The sequence below is a fragment of the Acyrthosiphon pisum genome, chromosome A1 (assembly GCF_005508785.2).
Source record: "Acyrthosiphon pisum isolate AL4f chromosome A1, pea_aphid_22Mar2018_4r6ur, whole genome shotgun sequence".
Classification (NCBI taxonomy): Eukaryota; Metazoa; Arthropoda; class Insecta; order Hemiptera; family Aphididae; genus Acyrthosiphon; species Acyrthosiphon pisum.
In genome coordinates, this window is record NC_042494.1 from 75318172 (window position 1) to 75338436 (window position 20265).

The 20265-nt window shown below is 30.9% G+C and overlaps 1 protein-coding gene across 4 annotated transcripts in view; it reads right to left on the reverse strand.

Annotated features, from left to right (window-relative positions):
* Positions 1-20265, reverse strand: part of LOC100169229 (SLIT-ROBO Rho GTPase-activating protein 1) — a 57580-nt gene that overhangs the window by 13470 nt on the left and 23845 nt on the right. For 3 of the 4 annotated variants that reach the window (XM_029487535.1, XM_029487536.1, XM_029487537.1), the window contains exons 2-7: positions 2853-3036; positions 1751-1916; positions 1441-1662; positions 1010-1357; positions 658-933; positions 46-355 (exon numbers count right to left, since the gene is read on the reverse strand). In XM_029487535.1, coding sequence (XP_029343395.1) covers positions 46-355; positions 658-933; positions 1010-1357; positions 1441-1662; positions 1751-1916; positions 2853-3036 — 1506 coding nt within the window. Of the gene's footprint in view, positions 1-45; positions 356-657; positions 934-1009; positions 1358-1440; positions 1663-1750; positions 1917-2852; positions 3037-11350; positions 12577-20265 lie in introns of those variants that run through there. The other variant, XM_001945407.5, reaches the window with a different exon arrangement.

Below are 20265 nucleotides of genomic sequence, written 5' to 3' on the forward strand. Positions count from 1 at the left end.
GACGAAACCCCACGGTGGAAAATCATCTATAATGGCGAATCTTACCGTATAAGTTTATCACTCGAATACAGCTCTTGATTACCAGCGGTATCTCTTGATTCGTCGCATCCAAATATTCTTCCAGTGACCCGCCAAATAGTTTTGGTTGACCGTTCATCTGTAACCTGCCGATCCTCTTCCTCCGGACAATCGGTTTGTGCAACGGTCGCTGAGGTGTCAGTTTAGCGGGCGTCGAATCGACGTTGCCATTTTGGGGACGCTTGCAACATATGGACGTTAACGTTTCGCTAATGTGCTGCTGTTTGGCATCTAGACGTACGATTCGACTCGTTCTCATGAGATAATCGCGTAGTTTCTACAACAAAGAACAAAGAAGAAATGTAAAAAAATTTAAAAATAAAAATATATTCCGCATGTGTGCAGATTTAAAAATAAATGTAATGAATAACAATTATCATTTAATGATGTCTCGACGGAAAATAAAACATGTAAAGTGGCGTGTACGTACACATAGTGTGTATTTGTTAGTACGCATATGTATTGCATTGTCTAGGTATTTATTTTAAACTTTTTATGTGCATAATATCGTTTTATACGATTGGAGTGAAATCTGAAATATTCTAATATATTGCGTTCAGGTATGGTAGGTATACTCACGGTTAGATAAAATTCTTCAGTCTCGTGTTTGTCTGCTCGCAACTTAATACTAATGGTTTCCGGTGGTTTGCTTGTCGGAATAGCTTTTTCGCCGAAATAATTGCTACAGTCGTAGTCGTTGGCAGTAAGCATCTCCAAAAGAGTTTTTTCAGCGGTGGCGAGTGTTTTCCACACCTCGTCCGATTCCGTGTGCAGGCTCGTAACTCTCTGATTCAGCTGTTCCAACCTCGTCTCCATATCAGCACAGAGCAATTTTTGCAATTCTGGTTCCGCATACTAATCGAGCAACCGAAAATATGGTACGTTGTAAGTAAAATATTGGCAAAACTATAACAAAACACACGATATTCACCTCATCCTTTTGCCCTTGGAATTCAAATTTCTTAGGTATCATGAACGCAGTGTGGTTAAATTCTAAAAATCGTTGTTTGTCCACACCGGAGTCCATAGCTGAGACAATTAGGTTAGTAGCGTCTAGTCCAGCTTGCATGGAATGAATGCGGCCTTCTTCCGCCGATGTTTGCATCTTTAAAGCTTTGGTCACGCAGTGGTGAAATCCAAAATCCATGCAGTCCATTAGATCGGATAAGTCGTCGACAAAGTATTTGTGCACGGTGCTATTGGTTGCTTCCAGACACAGAATGTACTCATTGCGAGCTTTCAATGCTTTGAGTTTGGCATCGAAGTATTTGTTCTTTCTCTAAAATATAAACGTAATTAGTGAGTACCTACAACGTTTAAGACACTGCAGTTGCACAATACAAATAAATAACAAATCATTACTTTTTGAACTTCTTTCCCGATAAGTCTAACTTTTTTTGACTTATCGAGTTTTTCTTTAGGAACTGCCTGTTCGATTTTCAGTCTTTGATTTTCAGCCACTTTAAGCTTCGCTTCTGCCTGTTTGGCTTCCGTCTGATACGACTGATACGTTTTCATGGTGGTATGCAGTTCGTGGAGAACCCGTAATATTTCCTCGTGGATTTCATAACAAATCTCCCGGCACTATAATAGTTCAAGCAATAGAAAATTAGTTAAAGTGACGATTTAGCAGACTATACATAATATTATTTAATTGATTGTCTATACTAACTCTTTTGTATATCCTTTGCACATCTTCAGTGACCTGAGACAATCGGCTGACTAGATGAGTGGAATAAAGCTCACTGAGCGCTCCGTGATCTTTACTGAGATTTTTTGTTTGCAACACCAGTTGCTGCCAACACGAGTAGCTGGTAAACAACGACCACTGTTCTCTCCTAAGTACATACAAGGTTAACGATATCATACATGCAAGTTTTTACAATAGAAATATGAAACAAACTAATTTACATTCGTTCCTGCAGCTAACGTGAAACACAGGATACACACACACCTAAGCTAATGTGTTTTTGTTTTTATTGACGTATATAGTTAGTAATACTAATTCCAAAATATGCCTATAATATGATAATTTTTAAACGCTGTCTCGTATATTTTACAGTAGGTACACGTATTAAATTATTTTCTACGTTCAAGTCATAATATTCAATGAGGTGAGAGGGCGTGTACGATAGAACGCAAAAAGTAGCAAGAGAAATTTCACAATTATAAATATTTATATTAATGTTTAATTCAAAACATCATGAGAAATTTTACTATGATATAAGGAGTATAATAGTATAATTTAACATTAATTATCTCACAATATTTAAATTTTTACCTATTATAACTCTATTATAATTAACAAATGTATAGCTTATAAAAAATACATCCAGTGCTGTAAATAGTTACTTGAATACAATTATTTAAATATATTCATGTATAGTTACCGAATAGTTTTTTTTTATACTTTTATACTTTTATTATAAAATATTTAATTGTATTTATAATTTATGTATAATTTTTGTATTTCATGAATCATGACTTTAAATGTGTGCTTATGTATAATTTCGATGTTTTTGAAGGTGCCTATAGATGACAAGATATGTAACATTGAATTATTAAAAAATAATTTTTTTTTTTAACCAGAAAGAAGATAATTTTGAATACTGTATTTAGGTAATATTTTAAATAAATGTTCTCTAAGTATTATAATCAAAAATAACTATGTTGGCAGAATAATGCAAATATACGCGGATTATAAATCAGTTTCTGTGACATTAAAGTATAAGAACTTTACTAATAGTATTGTTATTTCGTAGTTCTGCACTCACTTTTGTTTTTGTTCTTTGTGGCGAAGTTGTAAGCTCTTAGCTAATTTATCCAGGCTTTTGCTGTAGTCCATTTCTACCTCGGCCCGCCTTCTGAAGTAATCTTGAAGTTCGGATACCAAGGATACTTGTGCTTCGACTCGGCTGTCCAGACATCGTAGATGTTCGTTAAGCTGGAGGCGGATATCTATAGGAGGTAAAAATTATTGAATTAGTATTGGAACGCCACGAACAAATCACGAAAAACAAAACAAAATAAAACCAGTGAACGCAATAATTATTTTAGCAACCTACAGCAAATAATAATGATAATTGTATTATTATTTATGATTTGTCGTTACAATGAACTCTGCACAAATAATAATATATTATGTATTGTATGATTCTCCCAATTGGAAATCAAAATAAATAGCCGTCTTACACACGGTGAAGACGTACAGAGGATTCAAGCAGTTCTAACAATAGCCTGAAAGATACACATAAAAGTGAAAAATATAACAACAACAAAAAATAAAACGTAGGCAACACAATGATCTTTTGACCTCCTGCATTGTGTAAGATGCACACCTAATGTAAATATAAATCAAGTATAACTGTATAATAGTATAATATAAGTATAATACTATAATCTTGATAAGAAATTTGGGATACCATTTTGGTTTCGAAATTCTACATAAATGAATGAAAAACACAAGACATTTTGGTATATTAATATTGTGAACAAATAATAGTGACACAGAGTAATTTATTTAAACACGCCCATACGAAACAAGATATCGTCATAGGCCATAGTTTTATTATTCATTTTAGAAATTAGAATATTTTATTTAACTTCGTGTTCGTAAACTGAATTATACACTATCACAATCGAGTATATAAACCATTGTAGATATCTACATATAGTGCATTATCTAACTCTGTGGCACGACAAACGTACGGTCTGGGATATAATTCCAATGAAATAATATATTAACATAATATAGACACAGTACATGGGTGTTAAATACTATATCCTAATACAACAGTAGACCGTAAGACCACGCATGTCGTTATAATAGTCAAGGATAAATGAGAAGTTCATTCATTATATATTTTTTAAGATGAAAATGACAATACGAGTACTAATCGCATATATCCTAATATCGGTGGTTGTGTGTCCCAGACTAAATATGGTGGTGTCGTTCCGACGGTCATCCGAGGTCACCGGAATTTTAGCAAGAGTACCTCTATACAGCTGACACGTATCTAAAAAAAATATATATTTTTATAAAACCCATTAGATACAATACCATGACATTAAATGAGCATTTCGTTGCCGACCAAATATATTAGGTTACCCTTCCTCGCTGGGTAAACACATTCGGGTAGAACAAGAGTGCGTGTTTAAACAGTGGAGCCCCTGCAACGTTTCCGTCCTTTTGGCTATTAGGGATGACAGTTTATCCTAAGTGAAGTTGTCACAGTTGATCCAACAATATCAACGAGCCCGACAACTGACGTGTACACGAGCCAAACGTGTTATACACATATAAGAATCGAATTATTTTTAAAATGCTTTATCGATAATCACGCGTAGAACCGCGATGGCTGTTTTGTAGCCAACGATAAATGTTTTGTTTATTAATTTCGCATCGAACAAACGCGTATATATACAAAAGTATTAGTGTATACAACACCCGAACAATGTTTATGTTTTAATATGTTGTCGCCGAGCCACAATATAAGAAGCGTAGGTACATTTCGTGTAGGCGTGGGTGTACCGCAAATGATAGAATGTGTACGTCAAAATGTCACGACTGTATTGGAAAACGTATAATATAATAGTACACGTGTATAGAAATTGATAATAGCTTCAACAGTAAAAGAAAAAAGTCACAGTTAAGTGCAAACATAATACCTAGGTACCTATATGTGTAGTTAGTGATCGTACAATAGTCTTGAGATTTCATTGAACACCGCACAGCTCTTTTACCAAGGACCGGAAGACATGATTTTGATATCGTTGAATAATATCCCCCCCCCCCTACCCGCGCACAATTAACATCGGTAGCCAGGTGCTTCCTGTAAGCTGATTATTTTAAGGCTTCAAATTTATCACCACCGTATAATATGGACAATAATATAATATTTATATTATAATATGATAATAACACTCTAAAATTCAAGAGTCAATGCGTTTATAATAATATGACCAATTAAGAACGATTTCAAGACGTCGCCGTCGAGAAATCGAGTTTAATATTATAATATTATAATTACGAGCAAAACGGTATATATTATTACGCATTTTATGGGGATTTTAAATAATTATTTACAATCAATTATAATTTATAACGTATAATGGTTTTCACTATTATATTGAGATACTATTATTATTATAGGTATCTATTATGCACGAACCATCATTGACTGTCCATTGTGTTCATTGAACAGATGCGTGTCAAAAGAATATCAACCACGTACAAAATGGTATTTATACAAGCGGAAAATAAACGTAACTCACAAATAATAATATAATTACGACAAAATATGATAGGTCGTAGCGCGGTATCAACCATCCGGTATATGTACCTATATAACAATAAGCGATTGTCATTATATACAGATGATGTCGTTGGTAATATTGTTATTAAAACGAATCTATAATCCGATGACGGTCAACCCGTCGTTAATGTTATTCAGTACACGTAGTTTATTTACCGCGACGATGATCAATTTTAAATTAATGTAATTGCCCGGAATTATTAAATTGATACCTTGATCAGTTCATAAAAGTATAACAGCCAAGTTTGGAAATTACAATTTTATCACTGGTCGAGAAGTGTCTATTCTTCAGTTAGAGGTCAAATATTCCTAGTTAACGTATTTCGTAAATGTTTACAAACTCGTTTAGATGGACTTGACCTACTTTTTCTGACACCCGAACTCGTATATTGTAAATCATTAAATCATAATCGCAGATGTTCAGGATACGTATTATGGTCAAATTTCAAATATAATTATTAGATTTTCCATAAGTAACATTTTCACAATAATAACAATTTTAAACGAAAAAAGTAACAAAAACTTATAAATAGAAATGAAAAAAATATTCAACATAAATAATATATACTAGATAGTTAATAACATAAACACCATATTATTATACCAATAAATTATATAATATAATAATATATTAGTATAAGCGACATGTTAGGGTTGAAACTATTTTTACTACAAACTTAATGTCGTTTATTTTTATTTCAAAATAATGTAAGCCATTTCGAAACTCCCCCATATCCGTTTAGATCATTTTAAAATCTATTTTTATCATATCTCGGTTCTCTCCAACATAACAATAATATATAAACTCTTATTTACACTTTACAGCACCACGATTTTGCATGTTTCAGCTAATGCACACTCTTTGTTCGGCTATTTTTTTTCGATTTGTTTCCGGAGAAAGTCGCCTTCTCAATTTGTTTATATTTCCCATATCCCCCTATTTCGACTCTTGAGTAACCCCATCCATTAACGATGTGAATATTTAGAGTTTCCTGTACGGTCTCGTGGCGGACCGATCGCTATAATACCACTCTGGACAATAATTCCATATGGATTCGCCGAGGAGGAGTTGCGGCGTAGGGTTAAGCTAATAAATCAAATTTGTAATATTTTCCACCCATAAAGACGACGACGGGACAAAGGCACGACCTTGGGGCTCATATCGCTTGCTTTTTTTCCACCCATCGACGCCACAAGTACGGTAACCGAACTTTATAAATGTCTACAACTTACTGTTCAGTGATACGAAAGCGTTTTTCGTGCCACGTTGGCGTGCGGTTTAAAAATACGCCGGCAAAACGACGCTCGACGATTCCAATTTTTAAAAATAGAACGCAACACGCCATAATATCGCACTGCCCCCGTACAGCGGACATGTCGTAAATGCACCGTATGACATTCAAAAGCACTGCATAGTACGTCATTGGCTATGCACATTTTACTAGCGGCGCGTCGCTCAACACAGACCACAGTATCGAGGAACAACAAGTACCTATCTATATGCCGTGCTTAACGGTAAGCGTGCGCGAATTTTTTTTTAAGGGACAATATTTTATTAAAATATTATGCAACCGACAATAAACCCGAGCTGACGTCACTCACGATGATATTCGTGCATTAATTATTCGTCTTACACAATGCATTATGCACAAAAACTGCACATGCACCAACTAGGACGGAAACACGGAGAGCATTCTTCTTATCCCTGCTTATAGTAAAATATCATAATAAATAATAATATTGATAATATTATTACGTACGAATAATATACACAAGTCCCATTGAACGCGATCTAAATTGCCGACCTCCGGTTCGGAGACTCCCCGTTACGAACCGTGTACCTAACAAATTATACCGCGTGCTGCGTTTACCATCACCAGTCGATAATAACGGTACACCCTTTGTGTATATTTTGTGTGTGTGTGTGTGGCAACGCAGAAACACACCAACAACAAATAATAATATTTAATTTAGATGATATCGCGCAACGAAACGTCCGGCCGTTGATTGTGATAAGGGTGACAGGGGAGAGTAGGAGGGAGGAGGGTGCAGCGCGCTTGCTGGCTGTCGACCTATACCAACGGGGCCCGTCCGCCATCGAAAATTATATTGATATGATGATACTATAAAATTAGTACTCGCTGTAGCCGCGCACAACTTCCTCTGCACGCATCTCAGTATAAGTAGATAATATACTCGATAAATACAAATAGTGGCTATATTTAAATGACGCCGGCTGCATGTGAAGGATTTCGAATGCAACGCACGGGCGGGCGTGTCCGTCGTCGAGAGAACGTGTCCGATAATAAAAATAAAATTGTCTAGCAACCCTACTCGACGCAACTGCTGCAGCCGACTATAGGCGTATATTCCGGTAGCCGGAAAATTAAAATTTTTCAATCGCTGAACGACGGAATACATGTCATTAATATATTATGTACTATAATATTATAAATTATAACACACCGCGGGTGTGTTGGATATTTGTGCATCGAGTGTAAAGCGACACGCTGACTTTAATTGGATAATCGTGTTGATAATTCATCAGTTTGTTACAAACATAAAAATTGCCTGAGTTCACCTTCATTGACCCTTTGGAACGTAAAACGTGTCGCGTATAATATGTTGTCTAGCTATTAAAGTGAACACGTACAGAGAACCTACCGAGGTCTTTTCGTCAAAGAATACGGGTACAGGGTGGAGTCAAACGACTATAATTAATCACCGATTCAAAAAACCTTGCCACGATGAGGGGAAAAGAAGCAGCCCCCTATGCGTGTGTATAATAAATTTATACATATATATAATGTTCTCCGGAGTAGAGAGAGAGAAAGAATAAAAAAAGGGAAACAGAATCAATCAAAAACGCCAAAAGGGGAACGTCTATCGTCTCTGTTCATGACTCACCAGCAGGTTTTAAAAGGAAATTTATTATTATATGCTTTCATAATTAAATGTCGTGAAAATATATTTTTTACGTGGAAATATGTATCATTGCGTTATATATTATTAAAAAGATACCATAAAATATTTGACACGTCGTTTAATATTATATAACATATGTTGGATATCCTAAAAATATCGACACGTCATTTTAATAATACGATCCTGAAATACTATATGCATCATATGCATATTTTATAACTGCAATAGTTATTATAATAAAAAGTAACTTTCAATAAGTAGTTAGGTATAATAAAAAATAATTAAATAGGAAAATACACATTAACTGTATTAAAATAGTTATGTAGACCAACTGCCTATCTAATGGAAGTAGTTTACATTTAACACGTTGATAGACCCTTTGTACTGCTACCCTTTGTTGATACCCTGTGTACACTGTACAATATAATATCTTATATTACCTATATTATACAATAATCATAATATCGTAATAACTTTACGAGTGGTTTTGTAAAAGGTAGAGTGAGGTAAAGTCTGACCTCGTATTACTATATTATACCGGAAATGTATAACACACGTTGAAAAATTCAACTCATTATTATAGAACAAGTAAAATCTCAACAACAAAAAAATTTTATTATTACCTAATTATTATAATTAAATATTAACGAAAACGAATAAAACTCAATTATACATCTAAAATGGCTTTATTTATCAAACTAGCACTAAAACATTTAATAATACTTAATGTGCTTGGGCAAATCAAATATAATAATAGCAATAATATAAAAGTATTGATAGTTTTCCCAATTTTAACCTTCATACTATATCTACTACAAAACTATTTTAACATACCTTTGTAAATATACCTATTATTTGATGGATATTTTAATAAAATGTTTCAGTTATGTAGATACATTGTACATTTTACTTTTGTAATAGGTATTTGCATGGCATACATTAACTTATTATTGACTGTCAATAAAAATAATTTTAAAAATAATATACGTACCTATATATATTCTACCTATATATTATATTTACAACTATTCCTTTCGTAAGTTAAAATTTAAAATTGTATACATTATATCGATGCCAAATTATCTAAAAACGTAAAGTAAATAAAAACACATTTTATATGATTATTCAGGTTGCAAAATAAGTCTGCAATATTTTTCCAATGGGACAGAAAATTAAATTTGTAACTTATGAAAAGAATAGGTAAAATAATTCTATGTAAAATAAAATACATTGTCCATCTATTATAGCTGTTAATTAATAAATTATATTAAGAACATACCTATATTACATTATTCAATTTCATAACAATAGTAGATATAATCTTTTATGTTGTTGAAATTATTTTACTTAATTATCTTTCATAAATTTGCATATCATAAATTGATTTATAAATAAATAACAACACAAAAATGTAATACCTAATATGTATTTAAATTTTTAAATCGAACGAAGCTTAAATCTGATATTTGCATATCAGTAGTTTTGATCATTGAGTAGGTAATAGATATAATATAATATTACTACATATTATTAATTACGTGGTAGCATTGACAATTTAATTGTGTTTGATTATACTTTATGAATAATTAATATTAACACGATTTTATTGAATGTAGGTACTCTAAAACTTTTTTGATAGAATAAGTCCCATCCTCAATAATCTCATTATAAAATATAAAATAATTAGTTTGAGAATAGAGCCAAAACAAACATGGCAATAATATTCTGATATCATTATATAGTTTTCAATGATATGTAAATAATGTATATAGGTATAATATTATAAAATATACTAAGTAATTATGATTATGATTAATATTATTATAGAAACTATAAAATAATGATAAAATAAATCAATCGATTAAACTCTATTAAGTATATAAAAAAGTTATTGACTTCTTTATATTTTTTAAATTTGTTTATTTTTAGCAAAGCTAGTTATTAAAAAATACAATAACATTATAAAAGCTTGTGTTGACGAAAAACCTTAAAAAATATTTTAACAACCACCAACCTCATACAGAACTGTTCATGATTATGCACTATAGTATGTACCCCTTACCCACGCTGTTTTCATAACAATAATAATATGACACCTCAAAACTCTCAAGGGGATCCCACACTGACGTCAAAGCTTCGGGTAAAAAAAGCAGTTTGAAATATTATAAATTGATTGTAAGCAATATTTAAAGACCTAGGACGAAAATAATGGATTTAAAATTAACTAAATTATTAATAATAGTTCATACGAAATATAATGATAGAATAAAATATAATGGTATTAATAAGTCATTTAAGTTTTTAAACTTAAAAATGTTAAATAAAATATAATAAATCTATGTAACCACGTTTAAATAAAATAATTAGTAGAAACTACAACCAGTAAACTCTAAACTCGTAATTTCTACGTGACAGCTGTTGTAGACATAACATAATATTATTTTTTGGTTTGGTGCCTATAATCAAGCAGGGATATTTCACTAACATAGTAAAAATAATAATATTATGAGCACAAGAAAATAGGTTGCGCTATAGAATTAAGTTACTTATCTAGACAGAAAAATACAAATTAAAAATAAAAATCGTGTAAAACTCTGGGATATGAGTTTGAGCAATGGAATTTATTCTATCCATTGCGAGGATATAGCCTGTAATATTCACCAAACATAATATAAATCGTGTAACGACTGAATAAAACGTCTATTTCGATCCACGCAATATGAATTTGTTTGAAATATTACACCATATAATATTATAATATACTAGCGCATTGTAGTGTACCATCTGCTTCGTGTAGGTGCTTTTAAATAAATGACATTTCATTCGTACGTATAATACGTCGGTTGTATATATTTTCATTTTAGTATTTTATACTCGTATCCGGACACGAAAAAAAACCGTCAACACGACTCCCCGGGTAAGACGATAACGCGTCAGAAGCCATTGTACACGTCACGTTTATTGTACGACAACCGTAATTTATTATAAACCCCCAGCAGCTATATTGTAACAGCGGGCCCTTGGTACCTTACCCTTTGCGGTCATCGTCCTCTCGTCGGCGGCTGCGGCGGCAGCCGTGGTGCCCGAAGACATCTTCCCCATTCAATATAATAATAATATCAAATTTATTTTCTGATATTATAATAATATCGAGTTATTACAACTAGGACCGGCTGGGTTGTCGTCGGATACGCTGCCGTCACACGCGCACACGAAGCGGATAATAAATATTAATACGAAAATAATAATTTTATTATAACTTTACTGTAATGTTGTGATAATCTCCCACACACAAACACACATAAGAATAAATTATTAAATTGTTGTTATTGTACTGTACGAGAACGTCACACGACGACGACGACATTGGAGACCATCCCGTACGACACGTGCGCGTAAACTGTCAGCGTTGGCCGCGCGCGTCGTGTGCTCTCCGAGCGACTATTCGTCGTCGTCGGCAGGGCGGCGGTAGTGGCTGTGCAGGTGGTGGGGAGGTGTGCTACGTGATTTATGCCAAGCATAATACGGTAAAACGAAATTATTTCCAATGCACAACAATACTAACTATAGACGACGATGACGACGGAGGAAGGCATTATATAGGTATAGCGCAGCTGCTGCTGGTATACTTATTATAATTCGTTCTATAATCGTTATTCTAGGTGTGTATTTTTTTTTCGTTCGTTTTCCTATCGGCGGCCACAACGATCGCGAGCGAAATAATGGAACGAACAATCGAACGACGGAAAAAAAAAATCGTACGAAAATAAATAAACCGTATTTTTACAGGTTTTGAATACCTCTTCCGTCGAGAAAACTGCGGTGGCGGCGGCGCTCGGCGGGGTTTCCACGGTCATAACGGAACCGCGGTCATTGTCCAACCGCCACCGCCGCGGTGTTACCATTATATTATTCTACATTATTTTCATACATATATAGGTTCGTTAGATATATAATAATGATATATTATCATGACGTGTAATGGTATAATATACCATCGTATTATATTATATAAGGCACGACCGCGTTTTTCTCGTCAAAATTATACCTACGCGCAATCGAACAGTGCAATACGAACGTCATCCTTCTCCGTCCCGGCACCTATGCCCAATTCCATGGAACCGACCGAGTGCATTATGTATACTTACTATGTGTCTAGTTAACTGTTAAGTGTGTAAGATATCAAATTTTATTAAAATTTATGGAAATATAGATAAATATAAGATTATTACATGCATCGTGGTGACTTACGAGTGGCTACTGTAATTTGATTATAAATTCGAAAGACAATTTCTATATTTACCAAAACAATAGATATTCATCACGATACACATCATACTATTATAGTGATTATTTAATACCTATAATTTATTGTTACGTATTTTATTAAATTTACAAAAACAACAAAATGCATGCTTTCTTTTTAAGCCATTTCACCTATTAAACAAGAAATTGATAATATATTATGATTCATTCAACAGGTAATACCTAGTATGCAAAATGCAGATGCATGATAAACTATAATTTTATAGTACTTATCTAATATTATGTTTTGATAAAACGTGAAATAGTACAATACGTATACAACATTTTAGTTTATAATGCCATAAGTCGATTTTATTTAAGCATACATTCATAAATGTTTACTTTAATGATGTAATAAAAAATATAATTATTGTACTTTTTTCTAATTTTTGATAATTTCAGTGAATTTTAACCATTAGCGTTTTCATTATTTTACTTTATATTAGTAAATAATACTGGTGAATACGTGTTTCAAGTAATAACTAAATGTGTATAAGTGACCGAGTATAAAACAATGTAGACATATACACGGGCAAAGGGTAGTTCATACTCATGTAATTGATCTATAATGGATAATATTATTTATAATATTTATACCTATATATATATATATATTTTTTATTTGATATAAACAATCTACGCAAACTGGCGCGATAAGTTTATATCATGGTAAGAGTATAATAACTTACAAATAACATGAAAGGTATGATTAAAGTAGCCACCCTTGGCTAGTTGATTAATTTTTAAAAAGTTTTATGTTATATAATATATTTAGAGGCAATAAATATTAAAGGTCACGGCACCACTTCCTTTTTAACCTGCGGTTAGGATTTCCTGGATAACATTTAAAAAACTATTTTACATATTATAAATATAACAAACTGTTAGGAACTATTAAATACGTATAATAATTGTTTAAAAAACATATTGTACCCAATTTTTTAACTCTTTTTTCTTCATTTCATAAGGTTTTTTCCGGTAAAAATACGTTTTTCTACAAAAAGCATAATTAGAATAACATTTTTCCTAAAAACTAAAATGCTTTTCACTAAGTCACAAAATTACCAATGAAAGGAAATAATATTAAAAAATAAGAAGAACAAAGATTGTTGTATTTTGTACTTATCTATACCAGATTAGCCCAATTATTTAGCCATAACTAAAATCTTCTAATAAGAAACTCACCGTGTTGTGTACCCGTATGAACTAGTAAATCATTAGTTACATATATTAAAATATTATAAGCCCGCGGACTTCAGTAATTTCGAAATATTATATTTGTCCTCGACCGAAATTTTAATAAAAAATCTATTAACTTAATATATTTAATTAAAATATAAAATATGTAAACAAGTGATGAGCAACCTCGATGCATTAAAGAGGTGTATTGTTATTGTACGTTTGAAAAAAAAAATACATTATAATTTATCACATAAGAATAAAAAAGCACCTATCTTACATTCATGTGTAATTTCAGTTTTTGGACTACCTACTTTAGAGTGTAGAACTATTAACTCCGACATCGAAAACAATTATATACTTATTATTAATGTATACATGATCGATTTACATAACTGTTAAACCTGTAATACATGAATGTGAATATGTGATACATTAATTATATACAACTTGAAGATAAAATATAATGCTATTATGTGCTTATTTTATCCACTTACATAATAAAAGAACATTTTAAACATACCTACCTACTTCTACACTTTTCCCATGCTCGAAAAAATTGTTTCCGTATTTATTTTTTACAAACAACATATACCTAATTGTTTAAATAAAATGTCTAAAAACTTTACACAATTCCGACATTACCAATGAATGGACATTTTTCTACATTCAGATGGCTCGCAATGAATAAAGAAATAGTTTTTCTACTTGATTTTCCGAACAAGTTGGAAATATAAATTACGCATCAGAGATGCACAACAGTCAGACCCGGACGTGCCTGGAAGTTTAAGGAAATACAAATCGACTCACGTCAGATGTATGTATTATTAAAACAAAGTGTAAAACGCCTATAGGGCCTAAAAAGTTATTTAAATCTACAAAACAATTGTTTCTTTACATCTTCCAATATTACTCTTTGTCGTTTTTGCTAATCAATATATTTTACTAATATTTATAATATGATTATTGCATATTTGCGTATATACGTAAAAACGTACAAATTAAATAAGTATTTATAATCACTCCCGTAATCATAAATAGATTATCACTATTTGTACTACGGTCAAAGTTTAACTCGAAAGCTCCTAAATCGACCTTATACGTAGAATCAATCAGGAAAGGAGCATTGTGTATAATAAACTTTTTGTGTTAAAAATGTGTACTCATATTTTTATTTTTACTTTCAGTCTTGAGGAATAAGACGTACCGTCGTATCGTGCAGTAATAAATTATGTGTAAACTTCGATCAACATTCAGGTTCTTCAATTATTAAGGAATAAAAGAGAAAAGTAATGATAAAATATTAAACAAATCGAAAATGTAATTAACTTAGGGACAGGAATTATTGGTATTAGAACAACGCAATATCAGCATGGCACAATAATACGCTACCGTCGGTTGACTAATCGTTGAAAAATAGAACGAACCCATACGAGCCATGTCGAACGTACACGGATATACGCCGATGTCTATATGCGTACACATTGTAAAAGAATATCGTGTGTTGTTTACCACGACTATTATAATACTATATGGTCGCATAAAACGAGATACAAACATATGTCTTTGAAAGTCGAGAGTATAATCGACTGCGAGGAAATTATATTATTTACGTACAGCATAAATTGTTAGACGGAATTGCAATTCGATGATTCCTCCATCGTTTCCGAAAATTATTATTAGGTCGATTCGGTGACAAAAACGTGGACAATTTTTTTCACGGAGTAAATAACTACAATATCGGAGACGAAAAAAATATACGATATAAAAAAACAACGAAACGTTGCGTCGATGTATGTGGCAGTGTTTCGACCGGTGCGAGGGAAGAAGAAACGACATATAATATAGCGTGACTCACACTGGCCACCCTTCAAATGTATATAAGCCGACCCCTCCTAAGGATGATTGCTGACGGAAATGTAGTTCCTATTTTCAGAAAGACGAAAACCATATGCATTAACCTTACGGCGACCACATCTAGTAGGTATAAGTTTTTTTTTCTCGTCGCTTATTTTTAGTTTGTGCTTTTCACAAAAAATAATAAACTTTGTAGAAAATCTCGTTCATAATAGTGAATACAAATTCAAGACATACTACACAGAACCTTATAATATTACAAAATATACAGTGAATAAACATTGTTTCGATAAGTTACTACCTACTTATTATAGGTATTAAAATATTATGAAAGCTGAAAATGCATTTCTGAATAGACGTTGGTTGGTATTGCAGTATTGCAGTTTTAATAAAAACTATACATAGCTAGTAGATGCTGCAAAATCGTTGATAAATTATGATGAAAGTATGGCATAAAAATTAAGCACAAAATTACGATTTTAACAATTTTATAACTAACATTATAATTCAAAAATTTAATGCTAAAATAATATTACAAAAAGTACCTACAAAATAGTATTTTTTTTTTAAAGATATTTCACTGTAACGGGTACTTAACTATGTAAAATAAAAATAATGTTTAAAATATGGATTTCAACCACGACGCCTTGAACAAATTTATCTTAGTTATTATATTGCAAGTTTGGATTAAATTTAATTCTGATTATATATGAGGATTTTTTACCCCTATTCGTAAAACGTAGGTACTCAGGAAAACGAATTTTCTCTGATTTATCAATCTTTTTGTATACCTACTACTCATTACTCAACTCAGATCCCTAATAGTAATAATTTCTAGAGCACTCATATAAGCTTTAATGTTTATTTTTTGCTACTTCAAAACATTTTTTCCCTCTCAACACATTTTATTCTATCAGTATTTAAATGCGTATAATATACACGTCATATTATGCTGCACATACATAGCCGTCATATAATGTTTAATAATATTTTGAAATTAACATATTTTTCTTAACGCGTATGGTAGTTGTACCTATACGATTCTGTTGATTTGTTTGCCACTAAAATAAAAATGTCTGTCATTCTAGTTATTCACATTCAGACTTTACCAATGTATATAAGTTAAAAATATATTTTAATTAATTCACTTATTAGTATAAACAATCATGTAGGTTACCTATTGCAAACTATAATATACCTACTACCTACAGCAATATATATAATATTAGAGGTACTGTACTGTATTTTTTTAAAACATAACTATAATCGTAAAATAATACGTTCTAATATACGGTTACAAGTTGAGTTAACAGTTGATCCCAAGTGCACTGCAGTCACGAATCTGTACACACTTATAATTTTAATGTATGATATTTCATACACGTTTCGCCTTTAATGATCGTAATAATTGTTGACTTTCAAGAGTTAGTAGTCAACTAGTCAAGTAACTGAAGTAGAATCACACGAATATCGATAGTGACGTTTATTTGTGCGATGATATTATTGTAAATCATGATTTAGTTACAGTAATGTAGGTACAACTACACACCTATAACCAATGGGATCACGATTAAAGCCATTGCCCAATAGTCAAGTCAATACCCATAACTTAAACGATTTAAGGATTTTGGAAATAAAAATAAAACCCAATTTATTCCAGTGATGTTTTCATGAGTATTTGAAAACGATGATTTACGAACTAAGGTTTATGATATCTATAAAAACTAATGTGACCCATAGCGATCCTAGTTCTAAATGGATTTACCAAAATATTTTTTTCAACGTTTCCACCCATAAGTATAGCTATTTTTATTTGTTCAACAATATCATTAAAAAAAAAAATAGCTTTCAGAAAAGGAAAAAATATAAGTATTTTTCAACCATCTATTGTCCATAGCTATACGAGGGTAGGGTTTTTAATGGTCGTTCTATTTGACAAGAGCAAACAAAATCACTGGTTATGAATGTTTTGAATGCACAACAAAAACGAGGGTGGAGAAATACAAAGAGGTTATATGCATTAATCATATGAAGAAAAAACTTAAACTCAAAAAATAATTGCCAGCAATTTTTTGAAATTGTTGTAAAATGTTCATATTTGAATAAATGATATAAAATAACAAATATCGCATAATATATTCTACTTTCGTTATATGCATTCAAGTAGGTCACTTACATTATAAACAGTGATAAACATAGTTAATTTTTATTTTATGATTTTCATTTTAAATTCCTATACAGTACAAATAAAATAAAATACGTTGATAGGTATATCTATAAAATAACGTATAATAAGAAATTCTCGGATGTTAATATTGCAAATAAAAATGTTCCCAATATTAAAAAGGTGGGTAAGTGGATGTCGCTCTGCTGTACAGTAGGTTACAAGTGGGTCACTGTATAATGGATAGTTTTAAATTTGAATTCAATGATATAATATCACTGTATAAGAAAAACGATTCTGAGCGGAGACGGTATGTCAGTCTAGGTATAAGACATATTATATACTTATATCTATGGTATTAAAAAAAAATTGACATATAATATAAACAGGAATATCACAATATCCATTAGGTAAGTACTTATAACGCGTTATACATCAACAAAAAACCGTGGTACTATCATAGGTATATAATAGTATACTTTAGAAGTTTCAAGTACCCACGAGTAATATTATACAATCACAACAAAATAACTAAAATAGTTTTTTAACATGTAATTTCGTCCAAATTCGAACTTAAAATGACTATAAAAATAAACTGTGCTTATGTATTTCTTAGAATTTTTGGTAACAGAGTTAAATATTTACGTGGAATATTGTTTTAAATTTTCAGTTCTTAGATATAAAAGTTGAACATTTTATAATTTTCTAACTACAAAATAATTATTCAATTTTAAATTTGAATTTTAAATGCTTATAAAAAAAAATTGTGCCTATGTATTTTTAATATTTTTCAAGTGCTATTGTAACAATATATCAGGAGCCTTGTATTACATTTTTACACTTTTTGGCCGAACAGATAAAACTTTATTGATAATTATAGAAAAAAAAACTAAAAAAATTGAAAACTGACCATATCTGTACACAGCTCAAAAAGAGTCAAATTATTTTCAAAATTTTATCGTATATAGAAAATGCTAATATAAACATTCAGTGAAATTTTCAAGTTTCTACAGTCATTCGTTTTTTAATTACAACAAAATAAGAAAATCGTTACGTAAGAATCGAGTGAATATCAAATGTTGTAAAAATATGAATTTCAAACGCTCATAAAAATTTAATTTGAGTTTCTTATAGACATTTTTTTTTTGGTAAAGATAGATTATCCTATAAAGAATCTTGTATTACATTTTAAAATATTAGTTCTAAAAAGGAAAATTTTTACGAATTATTAACTCAAAATAATTTGCTAATTTTCGTGATTTTTACATATTTTGTCAATTTTTGAACTTTAAATGCTAATTAAAAAATACATTCATCGTTCCACTCAGAATCTAAAACTGTGACTTAGGATTTTTAATATTTTTCAAATGTCATTGTAACAATATAATAGGAGCCTTGTATTAAATTTTCAAGTATTTTTACTCAACAAATAAAGTTTTATTGACATTCATAGAAATAAAAACTAATTAAATTGGAAACTGAAATTGTCCGTAAATAGCTCAAAACAAATCAAAATATTATCATGTATAGAAAATGGAAATATAAACAACCAGTGAAAATTTCATGTATCTACAGTCATTCATTTTAAAGTTACACCAAAAACCAAAATCAATTTTCTCGAAAACAGATTTTGCGTAAAAATTCCCGTTTTTCCTTAATTTTTCTTTTGTTATTACACGGCGCTTTTGAAAACAATTGGAAAAATTTTACTTTTGACCCCCCAAAGTACCAACTAGATTCATTTTCCTATCAGAAAAGGTACTGTTGAAGAAAATCCAAACACTTTTACTGTCCTAAAAGGTGATGACAGACACAAAAATAAAAAAAAAAATAAAAAAAAAAACACACATCATTGTAAAATCAATACATTCATCGTTCCACTCAGAATCTAAAATAAAATAAAGTGGTAATTTTTACGCAAAATCAATGTTTTAAAAAACCAATTTTATTTTTTCGTTTAACAAAAATTAATAACCGTAGATCTTTGAATTTCTTACCAAATATTTATTTTAGCATTTAACATAAATGGTAACATTTTCGAAATATTTTGAGGTAGCCTTGACAAGTTAAACGAATTTTGTACATTTTTTTATAAAAGATTTTCGATAAAAACTTTTTCACTTAGTAGAAAAGCTTGACAAATTAATACAAGATTCCTTATAAGTTTCATTAATTTAAGTTCAAAAATATTAAAGATACTTAAGCACGATTATTTTTTATATGTATTACATTTTGTCAAAGTTCATCAAAATTTTGAAAATGTTTAAACTATATTTTTCAGTTAGAAATTCATAAAAGTTTTTCCTTCCATAACTAAAATAAGAAATTTTGATAGAAGACTCCCCAATTGTTCCTATCTCAAACAAAAAAAAAGTTTACTGGAAAACAACATTTTTTTATGAGCATTTGAATTTAAAATGTTTACGACATTGGATTTTCATC